The sequence below is a fragment of the Bufo bufo genome, chromosome 3 (assembly GCF_905171765.1).
Source record: "Bufo bufo chromosome 3, aBufBuf1.1, whole genome shotgun sequence".
Classification (NCBI taxonomy): domain Eukaryota; kingdom Metazoa; phylum Chordata; class Amphibia; order Anura; family Bufonidae; genus Bufo; species Bufo bufo.
The window spans coordinates 649507352-649530744 of NC_053391.1; the positions used below are offsets into that span (position 1 = coordinate 649507352).

Consider the following 23393-nt stretch of genomic DNA (forward strand, 5'->3'; position numbering starts at 1 on the left):
GGGGAAAAAAATTCCAAATGGGGTTTATTTTTATTTTAAAAAATTTACACTGTACACTATGCGGTAAAATTGACCTGTTATCTTTATTGTCCAGGTCAGTACGGTTACAACGATACCACACTTGTATAATTTTTAACCATATTCTGACCCCTATAACTTTTTTGTAGCTATGTGTACGGGGCTGTGTGACGACCTGTTCTTTTCAGCGATACCAATTTGAAGTGTGTGCGACTTTTTGATCACTTTATTAAAAATAATTTATTGGGTAGTTGAAGTGACAAAAATGACAAATTAGCTGTTTATTCCCCCCCCCCCCCCCCCCCCGTTACGCCATTTGCCGTATGCCATTAATATTGTTATATTTTTATAGGTATTGGCATTTTGCATGAGGCGATGCCCATGAGGTTTATTGTTTTTATTGTTTACGTATTTTATCTTTAAGGAAAGGGGGGTGATTTGAATTTTTTTTTTATATATTTGCAAAAACTTTTTTTTACTTTTGTTTAGTCACCTTGGGTGACAATAACTGGCAATCATAGATTGCCTATTGTGTTCATTGAGGGTGTCTATATAGACACCATTGAACACTTCATTTGCACTATACCAGTGATGGCGAACCTATGGGCACAGGTGCCAGAGGCAGCACACAGAGCCCTCTATGTGGGCACCCACGCCCTGGAAAAAGTCTATGGGCATAGCAATATGCTTTTAGACTTTTCCTGCCATTCATCATCCCCAGGACACACTATAAACAGCACAGGCAGCGCATTAAATGTAGGCTATTAATCTATTATAGATAAATGATAAAGGACATGAAAGATATATTATATTGGTATTTAGGTTAAATTGCCGTGTCGGCACTTTACGATAAATAAGTGGGTATTTGGTTGCAGTTTTGGGCACTCGGTCTCTAAAAGGTTCACCATCACTGCACTATACCAATACAATGCTGCCACCTAGTGGCTTGTATTGGTAGTCATCTAATAGGCACCAAAGCCTGCTTGAGGCTTTAGCCTATTAGATCAATCTAACAGGTTTCCCCGATCTCAGCCGGGGAACGCTGTTACCGGAGCGGAAGTGTGCGACTTCCACTTCTGGACTGCGCAGATGCCGTTGTAACATTTGACCACAGCATCTGAAAGGTAAAATGTATGCGATCAGCCTTATGGCTGATCACATACATGTGCCGCGGGTCTCTGCCATTTAAAATAGCAGAAACACGGCGGCTATGGTGCCCGCTGCAGACGCGAACGGGCGCCGTGTTTGGAGACCGGACTTCAAGGGTTAAAGTGAATGGCACATTGTACATGCAGTCCTATCTATGAGCAGATAAATATATAGTTTTGCAGGAAAAGATTCCTTAAAACTTGCATTTCATTAGTTTATGTCTCTGGTCTTTCTATGCTTAGAAGTCCAGTGGGCGGTATTGTTGGACAGCCATCTCTGCACAGGGAAGTCTGTCAATCACTGACAGGACCACCCATTGGGCTTCTAAACATAGAAATTCTAATGAATAAATTACAAGCTATACCGAATCTTTTCCCACAAAAGCTATACATCAATCTGCTCAGCTCCTCCTGAATAATATGCTGCCCACAGGCCGATGTCTCACAGAACCTGTATCCAGGTACAAAGAAGGAATCGCACATTGTATAGAAAGATTCAGAACCTGGTTACAAATATACACACAGTAAAACGGGTGATCTGGGTGCAGTACCTCAACATGCTCCTGTGTTCTTCGTGCCAGGTTTGTATTCTTTCTTCCCATTGTTCTTTCGTCAATTTATGTTGTTCCAAAACCCTGAAGATATTAAATTAAACAATGATAAAAGGGGGAGCATTCTTTATAGCAATAAATAACTGGAGGACAAATGTTAGCAGAGTTCAAGTAGAGGGCATGGCGATATAAGTCAATGTAAAAGTATATCATTTATGCATAGGTAAGTACAGCGACTGATCTGCTCCAGCAAGAAAAAGTTCTCCACCACCGATACAGTGCAGGATATTTAAGAAAAAAAAAATATCTATGGACATGGATAATTTTTGTATATATTTTTTTTAAACCCCCAAAAATGATGTTTTACTTCCAACTAGCACATTTTATCAATGCACAGGTATTCAGACCCCTTTGAAGTTTGTTAAAAAGGTACCGCAACGATAAGTTGATCACAAGGTGCCACGCTGCTGGGACCCCCAGAGATCTGCTGTAATCTTTGGGGACCTCTACAGCAAGTTTGCAGAATTCTATTTACCTCCTGATCCAGTCCTGGCTCAATGTAAAGTGCAGGTGGGGGTCCCCCAATTACGTCAGGTTCACAGCTGTCATGCATGAACTCACAGGGGGAATTTATTCCCTCCACACCAGTTTTCTGGCATAAAAAAAAAAGTTGCTAACACTGTGTTTGTACCTATAACACCACTTGCGCCAAAAATGTGAGTAAGTTGTGTTAGTCTGCCACCCTGCCAATTTCACGAAATAAATCTTCTCTATGTATGCCAGTAGCCCAGCCATATCCCTCTTCTCCCTGTCCTGTATCTGGCTGTAAGATAACTGGCTGCAGCAGGAGCCTCACCTCTGCCCTGTCTACAGTAGAACAAAAAGACTGAAAATCCATCCTCTGGGCTAAGCCCCAGTAAGAAAGTTCTCCCACCCACCTATTACCAGAGCTGAATACTTCTGAAAGCAATATCTATATGGGTAAGTGATAACATTTTTCAATTTCAAGTTCAACCCCAAAAATGATGGCTTAAAGGGGTTTTCACAGACATAGACCGATGACCTATCCTTTGGATAGGTCATAAGTATCTGATTAGTGGGGGACAGTCACCTGGCTCTCAATAGCACCATGGCCTTCAGGCATAGCGCCGTACATTGGATAACGGCTGGGGAGCTGTGCTGCACCTAGGCCATGTGACCGATGAACAGGACATCACATGGCCTAGGGAAAGCTGCAAGAAGTCAGCAGCGCTACTGAGAGCACTGGTGCCTTCTCAAACAGCTGACTGGTGGGGTGCTTGCGGTGGTCGGACCCCCACTGATCAGATACTGATGACCTATTCTGTATTCTCTGGAGGATTTCTACCCGTTACAGAATCTTGCAGAAAATCCCTCAAAATGAAAGAGTGAGGGCAAGATTATCTCCTGCTTACTTTTAAGTTTTTCTGTTCCTTTAATACTATACAACTATATATGCAAATGGTCTATTACAAGATAAAAGACTGCATTTTCAGAATCTGAAAGGCTCCTTGTAAACAAAAATAATAAAAAAAAAAAAAAAGCAGTTATAATGCAACAGCGGAAAAAACAAACTAAAAGGAAAGGAAAATAATAAAGGGACAAAGGGAGGGAATGACATCTTTGCAGCTAAACTGGTTCACCGACTGCACTTTCATATCTGTGCTAGTTACTTCAAGTTATTGTTCGCAGCACAAAGCACTTATTTGGCAGAAGGAGGACATTTATTTACAGATTCCATTTGAGGTCCATTCTCTGAAAACATGGGAATCGATACTCCAGGGCAAGAAAAATGCCAGGCCATCCCATTCTTTACAAGAATGGTAGTAAATGGCGGCTTCCGGTGACAGCATTATGTAGGTTGGCGCTTCCCCTCACTTACCGTTGAGGCAGCAGGCGGTCATTGGCCAGGTAACCCGGCTTGTGGGCATCTTTGCTGTAATCGCCATACTTTGACTGCACAGCATAGGATCCCAGCAGGACCGCCGTCTCGGGGGGACAGTAGATTTCATCATTTAATATTGCTTCTTTAACTTGCAGAAAGAACAGTCTCTGGGTTATCTCCTGAATTAATTCTTCGGAAACATCCTCTGGGAAAAACTTGGCGCGGAACTTAAATTGCAGAGGGTTTTCTTTTCGGACATCCTGCTGAGTCACCTGAAAAACCAAGTTCAGGTCGTCATAAGAAATTCTTAGCAAGTGGGATCTTACAATAACGTTTGCCCGTAGAGGAGCCCTGTGTAAGGTGGATCTCATACGGTCTTATCAGTTCCTCGTCACAGAGCTGCAGTCCCACCTACAATAAGCTGGTTTGTAAACATTGGTGCAAGCATCGCAGAGGCCAGTGAAGGAGATGATTATTATAAAATGATTATAAAAAATTAAAATCAGACATCATAAGGTGCGAGCAGGTAAACAATGAAGGGAAGGCTGCGTGGAGGGCACCTCCTCTTCAAACAGCTGATCAGTGGGGATGTCAGTGTCGGACCCCCACCGATCGGATATTGATGACCTGTCATCAATAAAATTAACTTTGATAACCACTTTAATGTTTTGCTTTTTTCAGTTACCATTAGGGGAACTTGTGTAACAACTGTTATACCCAGGTTTGCATGACTTTATGAGGCTCTCAAACTGAAGGTAGGAAATGGACAATGACGTGGTATGGTGAGACAGGCTGGCTACTAAAGATAGTGTCTTACAACCACAGCCTCTTACGTTGGTCCCCAGCAACCATCTCAAGGTGAAACTGGCACTGAACAAGTGCCCACAAGGGTTTGGCAGAATTCACTCCACTCATTCACATCTATTACAACTATATTAATTAGAATTGTGTATTTGGAGGAAGACATTCAAGGCAAGGGCCACTTAAAAGCGGATGTCGCATGAAAAATATTTAGCAGTTTTCAAACCAGCATCTGCATCTGAATACTTTTGTAATTGCCTAATAGTTTAGGCAATGAGCTATTCAATACAATGTATCTGTATAGCGCCACCTGCTGTTTGCTTTCTTTTCTTATTTCTCTGACCACCTTACTGCGGTGGACACACAAGCTCGGTTCTATCCTTGAACTGCCTTCTGAGCTGTGATAGGGAGAGCGCTCCATGAGAAAGGACACGCCCCCTAGCAGGACACGCGCCCCCCCCCCCCCCCCCTTTATTGATATAAATCTAGCAGACCAACTGGAACAATGAATGTGGAGATCTCTGGACCCATGTGAGGTACAGGACTGGTTCTCGCTTTGTTAGAAAGAGATTGTCAGGTCTTTTTTTTTACATTTAGATAACCCTTTAAAGTTGCATATGGTGCACATTAAAGTTGCATATTCCATCACCCCCGTGATGTGTTAATTACATGGATTGGCCACGTTTCAAGCACCCTTCCTATGGCGCTATACATATGACATGAATGGAGGCCACTAATTTATACTGGAGTGCAAGATTAAAGGGAACCTGCAGAAGCTTTTTGCTCCCCCAAACCACCATCATATGACCATTACACAAGGGTTTTCTGAGATTTTCTTTTTACTGATGACCTAACCTCTGGATAGGTCATCAGTATCTGCTCTGTGGGGGTCCGACACCCCCGCGATCAGCTGTTTTGAGAAGGCACAGGTGCTCCTGCGAGTGCCGCTGCCTTCTCCTTGCTAACCAAGCACAGTGTTGTACATTGTATAGTGGTTGTGCTTGGTATCACAGCTCAGCCCCATTCACTTGAATGAGGCCGAGCTGCTCCTCCTTTGACAAAAATAAATTAATAAAGTCGCCTGCACGGAAATTGCCTATATTGCAGTCAAGGAGGTGGAGATGCTGGACTGTCAGGACAAGCTGTCAATGCATGCCCAGAAGAAATCCTTCTACTTTCAGTGCACGCCCCCAGTTTCCTGTGCATCTGAAGCCAGGACACCTATACTCTGCATCACTGCACATGCACTGAAGTAGAAGACTGCACAAGTGTAGGATTTCAGGGTGACCTGACAGTCCAGCATCTACACCGCCTTGACTGCAAATGGGCAATTTCTATGCAGGCATGAGGCTTTTTTCCCCCATTAAAATGAGACATTTGCTTGGGCTACTAAGAATACATTTAGAAATGACAGGAGTGGCACGGTCGGGTAGTGGTCCCATTTTAGGGGGCTGAACAGTTTCTAACATTTTAGGGGGCTGAACAGTTTCTAACAGGATTCTCTACTGGTGCTGATAGATAACATACAGGGGTCTACAACCTGTATAATTGTTCTGCCTTCATCCCGTACCTTTGATGACCAACAATGTTATAGATAATGAGATATGCACGTACGAGGCTCTTTCAAAGTTTTAAATCCATACTTAGGTGTAACACCAAATTATCAGGTCACATTAGTAGCATTTGGTTTTCTTACTACAGATCCGAAAATACATTGTGAGCAGCCAGGTTACCAACGCCTCACATGTGCCCACCTGCTGCTGCTCCAAAAATAAATCTATTACACTTGAAATGGAAAAAAAAAAAAAGTAACGAAGACCGAACGCTCTGAATGAAAGGACATTTCAGAACAAAGGGTTAGACAGATAAAAAGGAACTGAAGAGGCGAACAAACCTTTTTATTGAGCTTCAGCCATGTAGAGTAACCCTTGCTGTCCACGTACTGCAGCCCAAAGAACCAAACCTCTCGTAGACCCACAGTTTTCACCACCTGGAAAGGAACATAAAAAGGATGAGCACGAGAAGAATCAGATACACACACTAAACAGGAAGGCAGCAATAGAAATATAATAAAGTGAAGGTTCAAAAATTAGGGCCTCACAGGATGTTAATTAACCTAAGAATGTCTCAGAGCAGGGTTCCTCAACTCCAGTCCTCGGGGCCCACCTGACTGACATGTTTTCAGGATTTCCTTAGCATTCAGCAGTTGATATAATTAGTGTCAGTGCATCAGGACTTACCACAGGTGTTTATTCTGTGGGATATTCTCAAATCCTGACCGGTAGGTGGGCCCTGAGGACTGGAGTTGAGGAACACTGCCTCAGAGGACATCCATATGACCAGGGGGGCGGCATTCAATCTAAAGATATCGGTGTTCATTTTAAAATAACTTTTCTAATTAACACCAGGAGTCAAAATTCATAATCATAATCGACGCGGTACTTATACACATGAATTGATATTCTATCTGCTGCATCTTAGACCTGACAGCAGTGGACTCCAACGTCTTGCTACAACTCCCAGGATGCTGACAGCTTGCAGCTGAGAGTTGTAGTTTCACAATCAATGTTCCCTCCAAGACGTGCTATGCTTGAGTTCACGTCTCAGAAACTGTCCCTACTCAGAGGGCGTCTGGTCCAGCTGAGACTCTCCGAGCTCCTGGATGATCGGACAGAGCACACCTGAATCACTCCGCCCAATCATAGAAAGAACCATGCAGCCGACAGCTGCTCCTTCTTCTGTATCCCCTGCCTGCACTCAACTCTAGGATCAGTACTGCTAAATATCAGGGTTCGGCTCCCCGTTACAGCCACAACCACACTGGTACCTGGAGAGGCGAATTACCAGCTGGACCTCAGACATGCAGCACCCCCACCAGGAATCTCAAATTTAGCTATTTGACTGCCCTCGACCACCAAGAGTTTACATTACCGCCACTGACACCTAGTTTTAGGAATCAATGAGGGTCATAATGCTTGGACCTCTACCCCTAGTAAAATGTTCTACCAGGATGTCATCAATGTCTATGCCGAGATGTCCACTCAGGTTATCTCTTAATAGGTAATAGGTTAACAATGGCTGCCGACTGTGGACGTGTGCAGCATCCCAGACATGACAGCTGTCCATCAGGACCTACCAACCAGATTCCAAATGATCAGCTAATTGTAGGACATGAAGCAACCCCATAAAAATGGGCTGCGCACCTGTCTAACTTAGAATCTCCAGTGAATTATTTTTTTGGGGGAAGGGGGGGGCGGCGCAAATGAAATACGGACCTCTCCACTCTATGTGTGACTGGTGCTAGGCTTATAGGGACCAATAACTGCACCAACCAGAAGTGGAACGTCTTATTGTAGTCAGCGAATAGGACGACTGCATCTGGTCATTATCAGACCTACATACAATCTTTAGAATCTGTTATTGTCATGATTGCACTAAACTAACAGAAACCTACAATCTGAGAACAGCAGGGCTTTGTCTTGTAGTTCGGAAACAAACCCTTGTAAAATTAAAATCTCTCAGACCGACATCCCCATAATTACTGAGACGTCCGTCTGCCTGGAGGCAGCATGGCTCTCAAACCCAGCTCAGGTTAAAGAGTCACTGAATGGCGGCGTGTGCATCCAGCTTACCTGGTCGAAGAGCTGTTTCCCAGTTGTATTCGGCTGGATGGCAAACTCCAGCTCGGCGTCCATGGTGGTGACCCGTACATTGATCTTTAAATAGAAAGAAAAGAGATGAATTTCAGTTGATACAGGTCAGCCATGAATAATGAGAGGAATGTATCAGCCAGAGGCAGAGAAAGGGACCAGACACTGATGCCTTCAGGTCCCCATGAACAAGCTCCTGTCGTGTCCACACCAGGACTCTGCCGCTTGCAGACAAGGGAAATGACAGGGTGTGATTGATGCGGCATAATCAGTTGTCACATGAAATTGGGATCTGTCACCGAGAACCACCCGCTCACAGCATGTGCTCGGTGCTGTGGGGCTGTTCAGCAGCAGCACCGGGTGAAACCAGAACGGGTGTAGCTTTGAGGTCCGTATGCCGCTCAGGAACAGCTACAAGCTGCAAATATCTGCCTGACTACAGAAGGAGTGCACAGAACACGGGTATAGGTAGACGGACTTCACAAATCCCAAAAGTTTAGTTCATCCCCGCACCAGACCTAAAGCTACTAAAGGAGACTGCGGCACTAACATACTGTTTACCTGCTACATATCTAGTGCTTATGACAAACTCTTCCTGGGAAAGCTAAATGACAACCAATATGACCACCGTAAGAGCCCCTACAGGGGTGGTCATCCAGTTTCTCTTAAAGGGGGTTGTATCATGACTAATGTAAAAGACGAAAATCAGACATCCTATAGTACATGAAAATTTTTCTAACAAAGCTGGAACCAGCCCTGTACCTCCCATGGATCCAGAGATCTCCCCATTAATTGCTCTGCTGGATTTATCGTAAAGGGAACCTGTCACCCTGTTTATACATATAAAAGTAAAGTTACCTTAAAACTTTTCTTCTCTTACTCTTTCAATTGATGAGTCCATAATTGTAACAGCCCGCCCTAGTTCCCAATATTTCGCCCCCCTGAACGCTTTCCCGCCTTTAGCCTCATCATAATACCACTTTCGTTTTCACAGCCACGTCAGCGCCTATTCCCCGCCCCCTTATGCAAATAACCTGCATTAGTTCTCGTTCTTTCTTCCTAAGTCTCGCGCATGCCCTCTCCTGAATTTTTCTGTAACCAATCATATCGTTTCCTTTTCTGTATCCTCCCCCTCACGCCACAACACCCTAGAAAGTCCCCAACAATCCTGTTCCTCAGCCATAGTACATCCGGCACGAGAGTTCCCACCTCACTGCGATCAACTGTTACGCTGGGTTCAACGTAAATGTCGTTGCGTTCCAAAACAAACGCAGCCTCGTTTTCAGGTTTGTAATTACTGCGCATGCCCGAGATTTCTGAACCCTGGGCCTTTTCAAGGCGGAGTACAGGAACGTGACTCCCGAAAGATATGACTCCTTGCGGCTGCTAGTAGTAAGATATGACTCTTGAGCGCATTTACATATGTGGCGGGAAATAAATAAATGATTTAATAGTTATACAGGCGGCAGATTTAAATGTAACTAAGATATTTGTGATTGGGGAGACGCACTAAAGATTTTGGAATGATTATTTAGATAGATGAAGTCCAGGTGACAGGTTCTCTTTAAAGCTGGAAGCTCAAGGGGCGTGTCTTATCTACTGCAGCTAAGGGGGCGTGTCCATGCTCTCCCTATCACAGCTCAGGAGGCAGTTAGCTGAAGGATGAAACTGAGCATGTGCGACCATCTCAGTGAGCCAAAGAAATGAGAAAAAAAAAAAAAAAATTATAAAACAGCAGGTGGCGCTATACAGATACATTTTATTGAAAAGCTCACTGGTTATGATACATTTTTATTATTTTATTTTTGCGATCAGACGCCGGCTGTGTGTCTAGGACCTTCCGCCTTGTTCCACGTGATTCACCAGGTCATGTGATGGGAATAGATCCACGTGATCGGAGGGGTGAGTTTAGGAGGCCGGACTGCCTCAGATGAGGTCACTGCTTAAGGCGCGCGCCTGTTAACTTGAAAGTGAAGCGAAAATGATAATATTTATATCCACAGATGCATTAGTGTGGAATCCATTGAATAGTAATAGCTGCTGAAACCAAACGCGTTTCAGGGTCTGAACTTGCCCCTTCCTCAGTGGTCAGACGGTTTTCAGCGTTTGGTTTCAGCAGCTATTACTATTCAATGGATTCCACACTAATGCATCTGTGGATATAAATATTATCATTTTCGCTTCACTTTCAAGTTAACAGGCGCGCGCCTTAAGCAGTGACCACATCTGAGGCAGTCCGGCCTCCTAAACTCACCCCTCCGATCACGTGGATCTATTCCCATCACATGACCTGGTGAATCACGTGGAACAAGGCGGAAGGTCCTAGACACACAGCGGGCGTCTGATCGCACGCCGACTGGACTATCTAAGTGAACCACTACCGACCAAACGTCTTCAGGAGGGGTAAAGTACATATGGTTTACGTACTGATGCAAATGCCGTTTTCCAGTTACTATCCATTGTACATTATATCTCATATCTCAATAGTATATAGGAAATAATGCTGCACTAACCACCTCTGATATACAGCACCCTATCTCACCCAAGAGATATCTGATTTATTTGTATATCTTGATCATCTGAATATTGCAAACGAACGATAATCAAGTCTTTTGTTTCACGGACTCCTATGTCCCAATCAAGAGTCTACAGAGCTCCAACGATCAGGTTCTCATTATTTATCACCGATCATTAGGAGCGTTTATATTTAGCTTTTCATTCTACCATTTATTTTGGCGCCATATTGTGTATTTCATTGTTACATTTTATCCATTGTATCTATTGTCCTCCATGTTTTGTCTGTATTAGCGACCCACTGAAGTGCACCACAGCATCATATTTTTATCCTAATAAATACTATATGCCAGAATCTTGTCCGCTACATCCTTGTCCATCTGGTACCAGATAGTTGAGTGCCCCCTACCAATTCACTCACTTGTTATTTCCGCTATATTTCGACCAGGGGTAGGTCGTAAGGGGTGTGCACCATACCTAGTTGATACAAGGGGTCAGAGCCACGGTACCATATTTCATCCATAAATTTTTAACTACCCGCAATTACAAAAGTATTCAGATCCAGGGGCTGGTTTGAAAACTGTAGAATATTTTTGTAGGACAAACCCCTTTAAGGAGATCTTCAGTTTAGCAAACCCAATTTTCTCATACCCCTGTATAAAAAAAAATATATAACCCGACTGGCTCATTTTTCCTTTTCCCCTAAACAGTTTTATGCAGAAAAGATATAAGAGGCAATTTATTACGTGACCACTTTTCTGGTGTAGAATAAAGTCACATGTTTTGGCACAATCTGGTTTTGTACAAAAATGTATGGCTTGTTACAGTTTTATACCATTCGAGTGAGTGGGCCCTTCAGTGGCCCATCAAATTTACTATAATTTATGGCAGTGTACAAATTATGGCACAAATGCAAAATTTGCTTTTCTGGCACACAGACTACCAAAAGATGCGGCAAGTCTTAGGGTCCATTCACACGTCCGTTTTGGTGTTCCGCATCCGTTCCGATTAAAAAACGGAACGTTATGCGGATCCATTCATTTTCAATGGAATCCGCAAATAATCGGACAGCACTCATGGTGCTCTCCGATTTCGTGATTCCGTTCCGTGGGTTCCGTTATTCGGATCCTGGAAAAAAAAATATACCCTGTCCTATTTGTCCGATTTTGCGTTCCATCATCCCATTCTAGTCAATGGATCCGTCAAAAATGCGGATGACATGCTAAAAGCATCCTCATGTCATCCAGATTTTCGGATCCGCAAAAAACAGGAACGTTTATCTGGAAAGCTAAAAATACTGACGTGTGAATGCACCCTAACTCCTATCCTTCACAAGATGGGGGATAACTATTAGATTGGTGGGGGTCCTAATGCCGGGACCTCCACTGATCATGAGAACGGGGACCCCGTACCCCCTTTAGCCTTCCTGAAATGAATGGAGCAAACAGTCGCACATGTGCGTGGCTGCTAACGGGCTTTAAAATATATAAATATCAGAGAAGGAGGGGGGGGAAGGGTAAGGTTAAAAAAATAATATAAATATATAAAAAAAAAAAAAATGTATCTCTCATTTCCTCATATTAAAAATAAAGAAACAAACATCATAGGTATTGCCAAATCCCAAAACACCTGAACTATTAAGGCCTCTTTCACACTTGCGTTGTCCGGATCCGGCGTGTACTCCACTTGCCGGAATTACACGCCGGATACGGAAAAGCGCAAGTGTACTGAAAGCATTTGAAGACGGAGCCGTCTTCAAAATGCGTTCAGTGTTACTATGGCAGCCAGGACGCTATTAAAGTCCTGGCTGCCATAGTAGGAGCGGGGAGCGGTATACTTACAGTCCGTGCTGCTCCCGGGGCGCTCCAGAATGACGTCAGAGCGCCCCATGCGCATGGATGACGTGATCCATGCGCTTAGGGCGCCCTGACGTCACTCTGGAGCGCCCGGGGAGCCGCACGGACGGTAAGTATGCTGCTCCCCCGCTCCCCGCTACACTTTATCATGGCTGCCAGGACTTTAGCATCCCGGCAGCCATGGTAACCACTCTGAAAAAGCTAAATGTCGAGTCCGGCAATGTGCCGAAACGACGTTTAGCTTAAGGCCAGATCCGGATCAATGCCTTTCAATGGGCATTAATTCCGGATCCGGCCTTGCGGCAAGTCTTCAGGATTTTTGGCCGGAGCAAAAAGCGCAGCGTGCTGCGGTATTTTCTCCGGCCAAAAAACGTTCCGTTCCGGAACTGAAGACATCCTGATGCATCCTGAACGGATTTCTCTCCATTCAGAATGCATTAGGATAAAACTGATCAGGATTCTTCCGGCATAGAGCCCCGACGACGGAACTCTATGCCGGAAGAAAAGAACGCAGGTGTGAAAGAGCCCTAAAATGTATAAATAGCTATCCAGCATGGTGAAGAAAAAAAAATAAAGAAAAAAATGCAGATCCGTCTCACAAATGCATTGCAATACCGGATCCGTCTCTCCAGTTGTCATCCGGAAAAACGGATCCAGTATTTATCTTTTTCACATTTTTAAAGGCCTGAGCAGACCGCAAAACCGGATCCGTTTTTCAAGAACACTTGAGGCCGATCCGGCATTAATGCATTTCAATGGAAAATAATGCCGGCAAGTGTTCCGGAATTTTGGACAGAGAAAATACTGCAGTATGCTGCGGTATTTTCTCAGTCCAAAAACTGTACAGTGACTGAACTGAAGACATCCTGAATGGATTGCTCTCCATTCAGAACGCATAAGGATAAAGCTACATGCACACGAACGTTGTTTCAGTGTACGTTCCGTTTTTTGTTTTTTTTTGCGGATAGGGTGGAGACCAATTTATTTCAATGCGTCTGCCAAAAATGCGGACAGCACACCGTGTGCTATCCCGCATCCGTATGTCCGTTCCGTAGCTCCGCAAAAAAAAATATAACCTGTCCTATTCTTGTCCGTTTTAGGCAAAAAAAAGAAGATTGATGTCATCCGTTTATTTTTTTTGTGGACCGCAAAACACATATGGTCGTATGCATGTAGACTAAAACTGATCAGTTTTTTCCCGGTATTGAGCCCCTAGGTAGGAGTGTGAAAGTACCCTAAGGAATGCTTTTTTCCCCCCCAATTCCATCTCCTTGTCCTATTAAAAAAAAATAAATAAATAAAAAAAAAAAAATAAAGTTACGGCTCTGGTAAGTCTGGAAGTAAAAAATGAAAATGCAAAAATGGGAAAACTGCTGCGTCAAGAAGGAGTTAAAGCCTTTAAAAAAAACTTTTGTCCAGAACGTTCTCAGCGCTGACAGGAACCGTACTACTGACACAAAGCAAAGGGATTTGAGCGAGTGACAGAAATAGCCTCGGCACCGCCAGCTTATCCACTTGGTGATTTTACAAGGTGTTAGTCATTTGTTTAGTGAGAATGATTATTTATAGGCGGTGAGTCCAGGAAGGACGTTACCCTTTAACCAATGGATAAACATGGACCTGCTCAAAGCTTCCTCCCATTCACTGCCGCCTGTCCACCGTCACATTACGATGACCTGGGTATATGCCCCGATAGGGAAGTCCAGGACTTGAGATCCCGCTCTACGAACAGGGAGAGATACTCTGTACAAGCAGCTCCCTCTCTGGAGGACTCGAGCTCATATGGTATCAGAAGATAAGAGTCAGAATTTGCTACCTTTTTTATGCCATAAAAGTGGCTCGCTAGACCTGCCCCAAGGTATATGGCTGGGATGTCCTTAATATAAGGCCTCATGCACACAACAGTATTTTTTCACGGTCCGCAAAACGGGGTTCCGTTTCCGTTTTTTTTTTTCCCGTGTGTCTTCCTTGATTTTTGGAGGATCACCAGACATGAAAAGTAAAAAAAAAATAATAATCTAAGTCAAGCCTTGAAAATAAGAAAAAACTGACACAGATCACGGACGCGGATGACAATCTTGCGTGCCTCCGTGTTTTTTCACAGACCCATTGACTTGAATGGGTCTGCGAACCGTTGTCCGTGAAAAAAATAGGACAGGTCATATTTTTTGGACGGACTGGAAACACGGATCACGGACGCGGATGACAAACGGTGCATTTTCCGAGTTTTCAACGGACCCATTGAAAGTCAATGGGTCCACGGAAAACGGAACAACGGACACAGAACCCAACAACGGTCGTGTGCATGAGGCCTAAGGATATACTGGCTAAAGTCTGATTTTAACATCAGTGTGAGGGTTTAGTCAGATTTGGTTGATTGCATCCATCACAGCAGTGCACCACCTATTCTTGTAAACGTTTATTTCATATAGTCAATTACATCCACACATTTTGCTATCTGGTGTAGGATGTTCTTGTGGGACTTGGTCCGCTGCAGGCATCCTCCATTGCAAGCATTTTTTGCTGGGGATCGCCATTAGCAACGGACCACATGTGCAGGATTTGCTTCCCCAGCTATAGATGCACAACTGCATATGGGGTTGAGCATTTCCTGCCTCTTAAGACCACGTTATTTTGTCATGTATTTTAATTCTTCCCAAAAAATCCCTTTAATATACAGCATTACCCAGAAACCCAGAGATACAGCATTAGGGCTCATGCACACGACCGTATGCCCTCCGAGACATATACGGTCCGTGAGCGGGCCCTATGTCCCGGAGCGGCATACGTTGTGCGCACAGCATCATAAGTTACTATAATGCTGTGCGCATAGGGCTGCCCGCAGGACTATTGTCCCGCACTCATATAATATGCTGTGCGCTCTAGTGCGCAAAATGTATGCCGCTCCGGGACATATGGCCCGCTCACGGACCGTATATGTCTCGGAGGGCATACGGTCGTGGGCATGAGCCCTTACCCAGAGTGTTTCAGGTAACCAAACGTAGTGAACTAATTGCCTGCAGTAGCTGGCAGGATTGTGCCATAAATAATGGATGTGGGCTTCCGGCCAGAGGAAGGACTTCACTGTTCACTTACAGAAGACCGGTCCCATCTCCTGACATGTCTGTTTAAGTAACTACTTGCATCCCCAAGTAATGACCATCCTTGAACATCTATTCTTATGACTAGGTTGTGTCAATCCTTTATTATTCCTGCTAGAAGTTATGAATGAATTGACAGCAGTCTGCAATGAAGGTCCAGATGGGTGTTACCAGTTGATGTGTGAAGTTCATATTATCCACTATGCACAGGATAGGGGATAACTAGCCGATTGCTGGGAGCCCCAGCATTTGGACCCCCACTGATCCTGAGAATGGGGGTCCCATTCCCCTGTTGTGATTGAGTGACAGGTCGAGCTTGCACACTGCTGCTCCATTCATTCTCTATGGGAGAACCGGAAACAGCTGAGCGCTGTATTCCATCTCCAGCGCTCACAGAGAATGAATGGAGCAGCAGTGTGCACGCATGACCTGCCACTTCACCAGAACAGGGGAACGGGAACCTCGTTTTTGAGATCAGTATGGGTTCCAGCATTGGGACCCCCAGCCGTTAGCTAGTTATCTATATAAAGTGCTCGGTTGGAAATATACTCTATATAAAGTGCTTGTGCCGGAGAGTGTATTTCCTAAGAGAATAAAACGTCCTGAAAACGATGAATAAAGTCAATACAACTTCAAACGGGCTGATGCATATGAAACACCATGGATGTGCACAGATTGACTCTGAAAAAACCTGCCAGTCAAAAGGACCCACAGCAAGTGTTAAATCCAAACAAAGTTCGGTAAATGTGGTGCGGTAAGGATAACCCACATGCCGAGGCGTCCCACGGCTGTGCGAGACCAACACCACTTTTTACCTGTCCCGAGGTCTTCAGATGGAAATCTGCTGACAAATCTCTAAGACCCATCCTGACAGGTCAGTTTGAGATTCCCTGGATGAATCAGAACTTTGTGCTATTTTTATATACAGTCAGGTCCATAAATATTGGGACATCGACACAATTCTAACATTTCTTGCTCTATACACCACCACAATGGATTTGAAATGAAACGAACAAGATTTGCTTTAACTGCAGACTGTCAGCTTTAATTTGAGGGTATTTACATCCAAATCAGGTGAACGGTGTAGGAATTACAACAGTTTGCATATGTGCCTCCCACTTGTTAAGGGACCAAAAGTAATGGGACAATTGGCTTCTCAGCTGTTCCATGGCCAGGTGTGTGTTATTCCCTCATTATCCCAATTACAATGAGCAGATAAAAGGTCCAGAGTTCATTTCACGTCTGCTATTTGCATTTGGAATCTGTTGCTGTCAACTCTCAAGATGAGATCCAAAGAGCTGTCACTATCAGTGAAGCAAGCCATCATTAGGCTGAAAAACACAACAAACCCATCAGAGAGATGGCAAAAACATTAGGCCTGGCCAAAACAACTGTTTGGAACATTCTTATAAAGAAGAAACGCACCGATGAGCTCAGCAACACCAAAAGACCCGGAAGACCATGGAAAACAACTGGTGGGTGACTGAAGAATTCTTTCCCTGTTGAAGAAAACACCCTTCACAACAGTTGGCCAGATCAAGAACACTCTCCAGGAGGTAGGTGTATGTGTGTCAAAGTCAACAATCAAGAGAAGACTTCAACAGAGTGAATACAGACGGTTCACCACAAGATGTAAACCATTGGTGAGCCTCAAAAACAGGAAGACCAGATTAGAGTTTGCCAAACGACATCTAAAAAAGCCTTCACAGTTCTGGAACAACATCCTATGGACAGATGAGACCAAGATCAACTTGTACCAGAGTTATGGGAAGAGAAGAGTATGGAGAAGGAAAGGAACTGCTCATGATCCTAAGCATACCACCTCATCAGTGAAGCATGGTGGTGGTAGTGTCATGGCGTGGGCATGTATGGCTGCCAATGGAACTGGTTCTCTTGTATTTATTGATGATGTGACTGCTGACAAAAGCAGCAGGATGAATTCTGAAGTGTTTCGGGCAATATTATCTGCTCATATTCACAGTGCAGATGGACAATGACCCAAAGCATACTGCAAAAGCAACCAAAGAGTTTAACGGAAAGAAGTGGAATGTTATGCAGTGGCCAAGTCAATCACCTGACCTGAATCCGATTGAGCATGCATTTCACTTACTGAAGACAAAACTGAAGGGAAAATGCCCCAAGAACAAGCAGGAACGGAAGACAGTTGCAGTAGAGGCCTGGCAGAGCATCACCAGGGATGAAACACAACGTCTGGTGATGTCTATGCGTTCCAGACTTCAGGCTGTAATTGACTGCAAAGGATTTGCAACCAAGTATTAAAAAGTAAAGTTTGATTTATGATTATTATTATGTCCCATTACTTTTGGTCCCTTAACAAGTGGGAGGCACATATGCAAACTGTTGTAATTCCTACACTGTTCACCTGATTTGGATGTAAATACCCTCAAATTAACCACCTCCGGACCGCCTAACGCAGATTCGCGTTCCGGAGGTGGCAGCGCTGCGCACAGTCACGCATATACGCGTCATCTCTCGAGACGCGAGATTTCGCTCAAAGCCGGCCCGCGCATGCGCATCGCGGGCCGGCAAAAGTTAAAGAAGTTCGTCACCAGCCTGCCAGCAACGATCATTGGCTGGCAGGCTGGCGATTTTCAAAAAATCCAATCACAAGTCATATAACAGATCATATTAGTAAATATGATCTGTTATATGGCTTGTCTGCTCCTGTGCTGGTCCTTTTCGTCGGTTGGATCCAGCAGAGGAGCAGACTGAACTGTGAGTAGCACCAAACACTACACCTTAGCCCCAGATCACCCCCCTGCACCCCAATTAACCCTTTGATCACCCCTTTGATCGCCCCTGTCGATCACTAGTGAAAGGAAAAAAAGTGATCAGTGTAAACTGTCACTTTTTTTTTTTCACTAGTATTGGCTGTTAGGTTTTAGGGATAGTTTAGGCCCCTTGGTTAGGTAGTTTAGCGTCAGTTAGCGCCCAGCCCACCGCAGTCACTTATTCGCTGTTTAGCGTATCGCTAATCAGCATTTGTACTTTTATAGTATCTGTAAGTGATCAAAACTGATCACGGTCAGATCTATAATTGTATTAGTGTCACCTTAGTTCGCCCTCCACCCAAAACGCAGTGTTTGCCCGTTCAGGCCTGATCGGTCGCCCACACGTGCGTTCACCCACGCCCGCCCCACCGCAGTGACAAAAAATATATATTTTTTTGATCACTGCACATTCATTTTACACGCACTGCGGCGATAAAAAAAAATCAGTTTTGATATTTTTTATCAACCGCAGCGGCCTCCGGTACTTCGCTAGCCTCCCCTTTGTAAGACAGGCTTGCTTTTTTTCTTGGGTAGTCTCAGGGAATACCCCTAAATTTAGTAGTCCAAAACGTCAAACAGGGGGTATTCTTCTGAAGAGGCCTACAGGATTCTGACCCAGTCGGATGAGGAGTGGGAACCCTCATCTGACGAATCTAGCGGGTCAGAATATGAACCTGTAGAAAGCAGTGGCTCTCTGACCCAAAGTTCGGACGAGGAGGTGGAGGTCCCTGATAGCACCAGGCGTACCAGGCCCCGTGTCGCTAGACCACAGGTTATGCAGGATCCGCTTCAAGAGCAGCAGAGTGGGGCTGTCGCTGCCGGATCACGTGGTGAGGCATACACCAGCAGCGCAGCCCTCCCTGGACCTAGTACCAGCACTGCCGTACAACATGGTGACGTGGCGAGCACCAGAAGGGCAGTTGAAGCTGGTACGGTGGCACGTGCAGTAGTTACCCCGTCGCAGCCACCGCACAGACAGGCCCGTAGAGCCCCTAGAATCCCTGAGGTGCTGGCAAACCCTGATTGGCAGTCACCAACTTCAGCCGCACCATTAGTTCACCCTTTCACCGCCCAGTCTGGAGTTCGGGTTGAGACGGCTCAAATCGGTTCGGCCCTGGGATTTTTTGAGCTGTTCTTGACTGCGGAGCTCTTGGACTTAGTCGTGGCAGAGACAAACCGGTATGCCACACAATTTATATCCGCCAACCCGGGAAGCTTTTATGCCCAGCCTTTACGGTGGAAACCAGTCCAAGTTTCCGAAATAATTTTTTTTTTGGGCCTTCTCCTCAACATGGGCCTGACAAAAAAGCATGAATTGCGGTCATATTGGTCCACGAACCCGATTCATCACATGCCCATGTTCTCTGCTGCTATGTCCAGGGCACGATTTGAGGCCATCCTCCGTTTCCTGCATTTTAGCGACAACACCACCTCCCATCCCAGAGGCCACCCAGCTTTTGACCGGCTCCACAAAATTCGGCCCCTCATAGACCACTTCAACCAGAAACTTGCAGATTTGTATACCCCCGAGCAAAACATCTGCGTAGACTAGGGTTGTTGCGGGTATCGAAATTTCGATACCCAATCGATACTTTTGTCCCGGTATCGATACGATACCGGGATTTCCGTTTTTTCGATACTGGGCTGCGCTTCTGCGCAGTCTAGTATCTCTGAACATGAGCGCGCTGCTATCGGCGCGCTCATGTTCTCTCTCAGCAGCACGGGGAGAAGGAAGCTGTCCTCCCTCCCCCTGTGCTGCTGCCGCTGCCACCAATGAGAAGAGAGGGGCGGAGGAGGGGCGGCAATGAGAAGAGAGGGGGTGGAGGAGGGGCGGCAATGAGAAGAGAGGGGGTGGAGGAGGGGCGGCAATGAGAAGAGAGGGGCGGAGGAGGGGCGGGCGCACTGCGCCCCCAATGATAGGATTACTATCGGAGCGATGGGAGGAGACATCAGCTTCACTAGTGGGCGTTCCTTTTCCCTGCGCTGCGATTGGACAGCGCTACAGTCAGGGAGAAGGAACGCCCACTAGTGAAGCTGATGTCTCCTCCCATCGCTCCGATAGTAATCAGCAGCATGTGGAGCAGGAGAGGAGACAGTAATGGGGCACTGCGGGCGAACGGAGCGGCGCCCAGGACTAAATGGTGAGTGCTGAGACATCGCTGGGCGCCGCTCTGTGTGGCCTAATAGTGAAAGTTCCGACTCATATACAGTAGTCAGTCTTTAACACATACAGGAGGCGGGTGCCGGCAGCAGAATCGCATTGCCGGCACCCTGCCCCTGACAGGGAGCTGCGATCAGCGGCAGTTAACTGCCGCTGATCTGCTAGTACCCGCCTCCTGTATAAAGGGGTAAAATCATTGGTGGTGCAGTGTGCCCCCCCCCCCCTCAATCCCCCCATCCCATTAAAATCATTGGTGGCACAGTGCGCCGGCCCCTCTCAACCCTCCAGTATTAAAATCATTGGTGGCAGTGGCCACAGGGACCTCTCCACTCCCCCTCATTGGTGGTGCAGTGGCAGCTTCTGATCGGAGCCCCAGCTGTGTAAGCCTGGGGCTCCGATCGGTTACCATGGCAGCCAGGACGCTACAGAAGCCCTGGTTGCCATGGTAACATCCCTGATGCTGTGTGCACAAAGCACAGAGCAGCAGGGACAGTGTGGAGTCCTATTCACCCTGATAGAGATCTATCAGGGTGAATAGGAAAAGGGATGAAAGATCCCAGGTTCTAGCCCCTAAGGGGGGAAATAGTTATTAAATAAAAAGTGAAAAAAAAAAAAACACTAAAATATGAAGAATAAATCACCCCCCTTTTCCCAATTTCACATATAAAATATATAAATAAACATATTACATCGCCACGTCAGAAAAGTCCAAACTATTAAAATATAAAAAAAAAATCTAGGTGGTGAATGCCGGAACAGAAAAAATAAAATAAAAACTGCGCGATTCGCCATTTTTTAAAAATGAGGAATGCACGTGGCTTTTTTTGTTTATTTTTTTCGCGTGGTATCGAATGGTATCGAGTATCGCAATACTTTTTCATGGTATCGAAACCGAATCAAAAATTTGGTATCGCAACAACTCTAGCGTAGACGAGTCCCTAATACATTTTACCGGGCGCCTTGGCTTCAAACAATACATCCCAAGCAAGCGTGCCCGGTATGGGGTCAAATTGTATAAGCTCTGTGAAAGGGCCACAGGCTATACCCACAATTTCGGATCTATGAGGGAAAAGATCAGACCCTGGAGCCGGTCGGTTGCCCTGACTACCTGGGGAGCAGTGGGAAGACAGTCTGGGACTTGGTGTCACCCTTATTCGGCAAGGGGTACCATCTTTATGTGGACAATTTCTACACAAGGGTGGCCCTCTTTAGGCATTTGTTTCTAGAACGGATTTGCGCCTGTGGCACCGCGCGAACTAGTCGCGTGGGCTTCCCCCAACGGCTTGTAACCACCCGTCTTGCAAGGGGGGAGAGGGCTTCCTTGTGTAACGAAGAACTGCTCGCGGTGAAATGGAGAGACAAGCGTGACGTTTACATGCTCTCCTCCATTCACGCAGACACGACAATACAAATTGAGCGAGCAACCCGTGTCATTGAAAAGCCCCTCTGTGTCCACGACTATAATGCGCTCATGGGAGGGGTGGACTTCAATGACCAGATGTTGTCTCCGTATTTAGTTTCCCGCAGAACCAGACGCTGGTATAAGAAGGTGTCTGTATAAATTGGCGCTGTATAATAGTTTTGTTCTCTACAGTAAGGCTGGGAGAACACGATCCTTCCTCAAATTCCAGGAAGAGATCATCGAGAACCTCCTTTATCCAGGAGGTTCCGTGGCCCCATCCACCAGTGTAGTTAGCAGTCTACACGAGCGACATTTCCCCAGTGTCGTTCCTGGTACCTCAACCCAACCGTCACCCCGAAAAAGATGTCGTGTCTGTAGCAGGAGTGGAATAAGGCGTGACACCCGCTATTTCTGTCCTGACTGTCCTGACCACCCTGCCCTATGCTTTGGAGAGTGTTTCCGGAAGTACCACACCCAGGTACACTTAGCATAGGGATTGCATCTCACAGGACAGGCACACAGGGCTATTAGAGCCCATTCACTCACAGCTGCTGCAAACCTCTCCTTTCACCTGGGATAAAGTGCATAACGTACTTCGCCAAATCTTTGGGCGATTTGCGCTTTGCACATTGTCCCATGGGGAAGGAGAGGTTTGTTCTATAAAGGTAAAAAAAACTAAACAAAAAAAATATATACCGGTAAGTAAAAAAGTTAACGTTCAGTTAAAAAAGTTAAAAAAAAGTTTATATGTTCTGTTCAAAAGTTAATAAATTTATTGCGTTGCGGCCTGGTTTTTTCTTTTTTGTTTTTTTTACCTTCCAGGTGGACCAACCGATCGACTAGCTGCAGCACTGATGTGCATTCGGACAGAAGCATTGTGCTGCTGTCAGATTACACGCAAGTCGGTGTATGCGGCGATGCAAGACGAGATTTCTCCTCTGCAGTAAAAGATACGTTTGCCGAGGCATATGAGCTGAGGAGGTGGCGGTGTTCATATACTTTGGCAAACACTTTGTATATATAAAAAAAAAAATCCCGGCAATGATTTATTCATCCACATCGATTGATGTGAATGGAGAAATCTGGTTTGCCAGGGCATACGAGCTGAAGTGGGTATGGATGTTGGGCGGAGCTCCTATGTCCTGGCAGACGCCTTTCCCCTCCTTTTTCTTTTTTTGGCAGAGATTTTTTCATCCACATTGATCGATGCGAATGAAGAAATCTGTGCCGTTCATTTTTTTCTTTCAGCCCAGAGGCTGAACGGCAAAAAAAAAACTCTCATTACCTGTATGCTCAATATAAGGAGAATAGCAGAAACTCCTAATGCTGGGCATACATGTAATGATTGCGGAGACCCTCAAATGCCAGGGCAGTACAAACACCCCACAAATAACACCATTTTGGAAAGGAGACACCCCATGGTATTCGCTGAGGGGCATATTGAGTCCATGAAAGATTGAAATTTTTGTCCCAAGTTAGCGGAAAGGGAGACTGAG

At 45.4% G+C, this 23393-nt stretch overlaps 1 protein-coding gene across 1 annotated transcript in view; it reads right to left on the reverse strand.

The window, feature by feature from the left end:
- The window catches only part of RDX (radixin), a 107560-nt gene that overhangs the window by 37465 nt on the left and 46702 nt on the right, over positions 1-23393 (reverse strand). The window contains exons 3-6 of the mRNA XM_040426260.1: positions 8054-8137; positions 6316-6411; positions 3618-3892; positions 1718-1801 (exon numbers count right to left, since the gene is read on the reverse strand). Coding sequence (XP_040282194.1) covers positions 1718-1801; positions 3618-3892; positions 6316-6411; positions 8054-8137 — 539 coding nt within the window. The remainder of the gene's footprint in view (positions 1-1717; positions 1802-3617; positions 3893-6315; positions 6412-8053; positions 8138-23393) is intronic.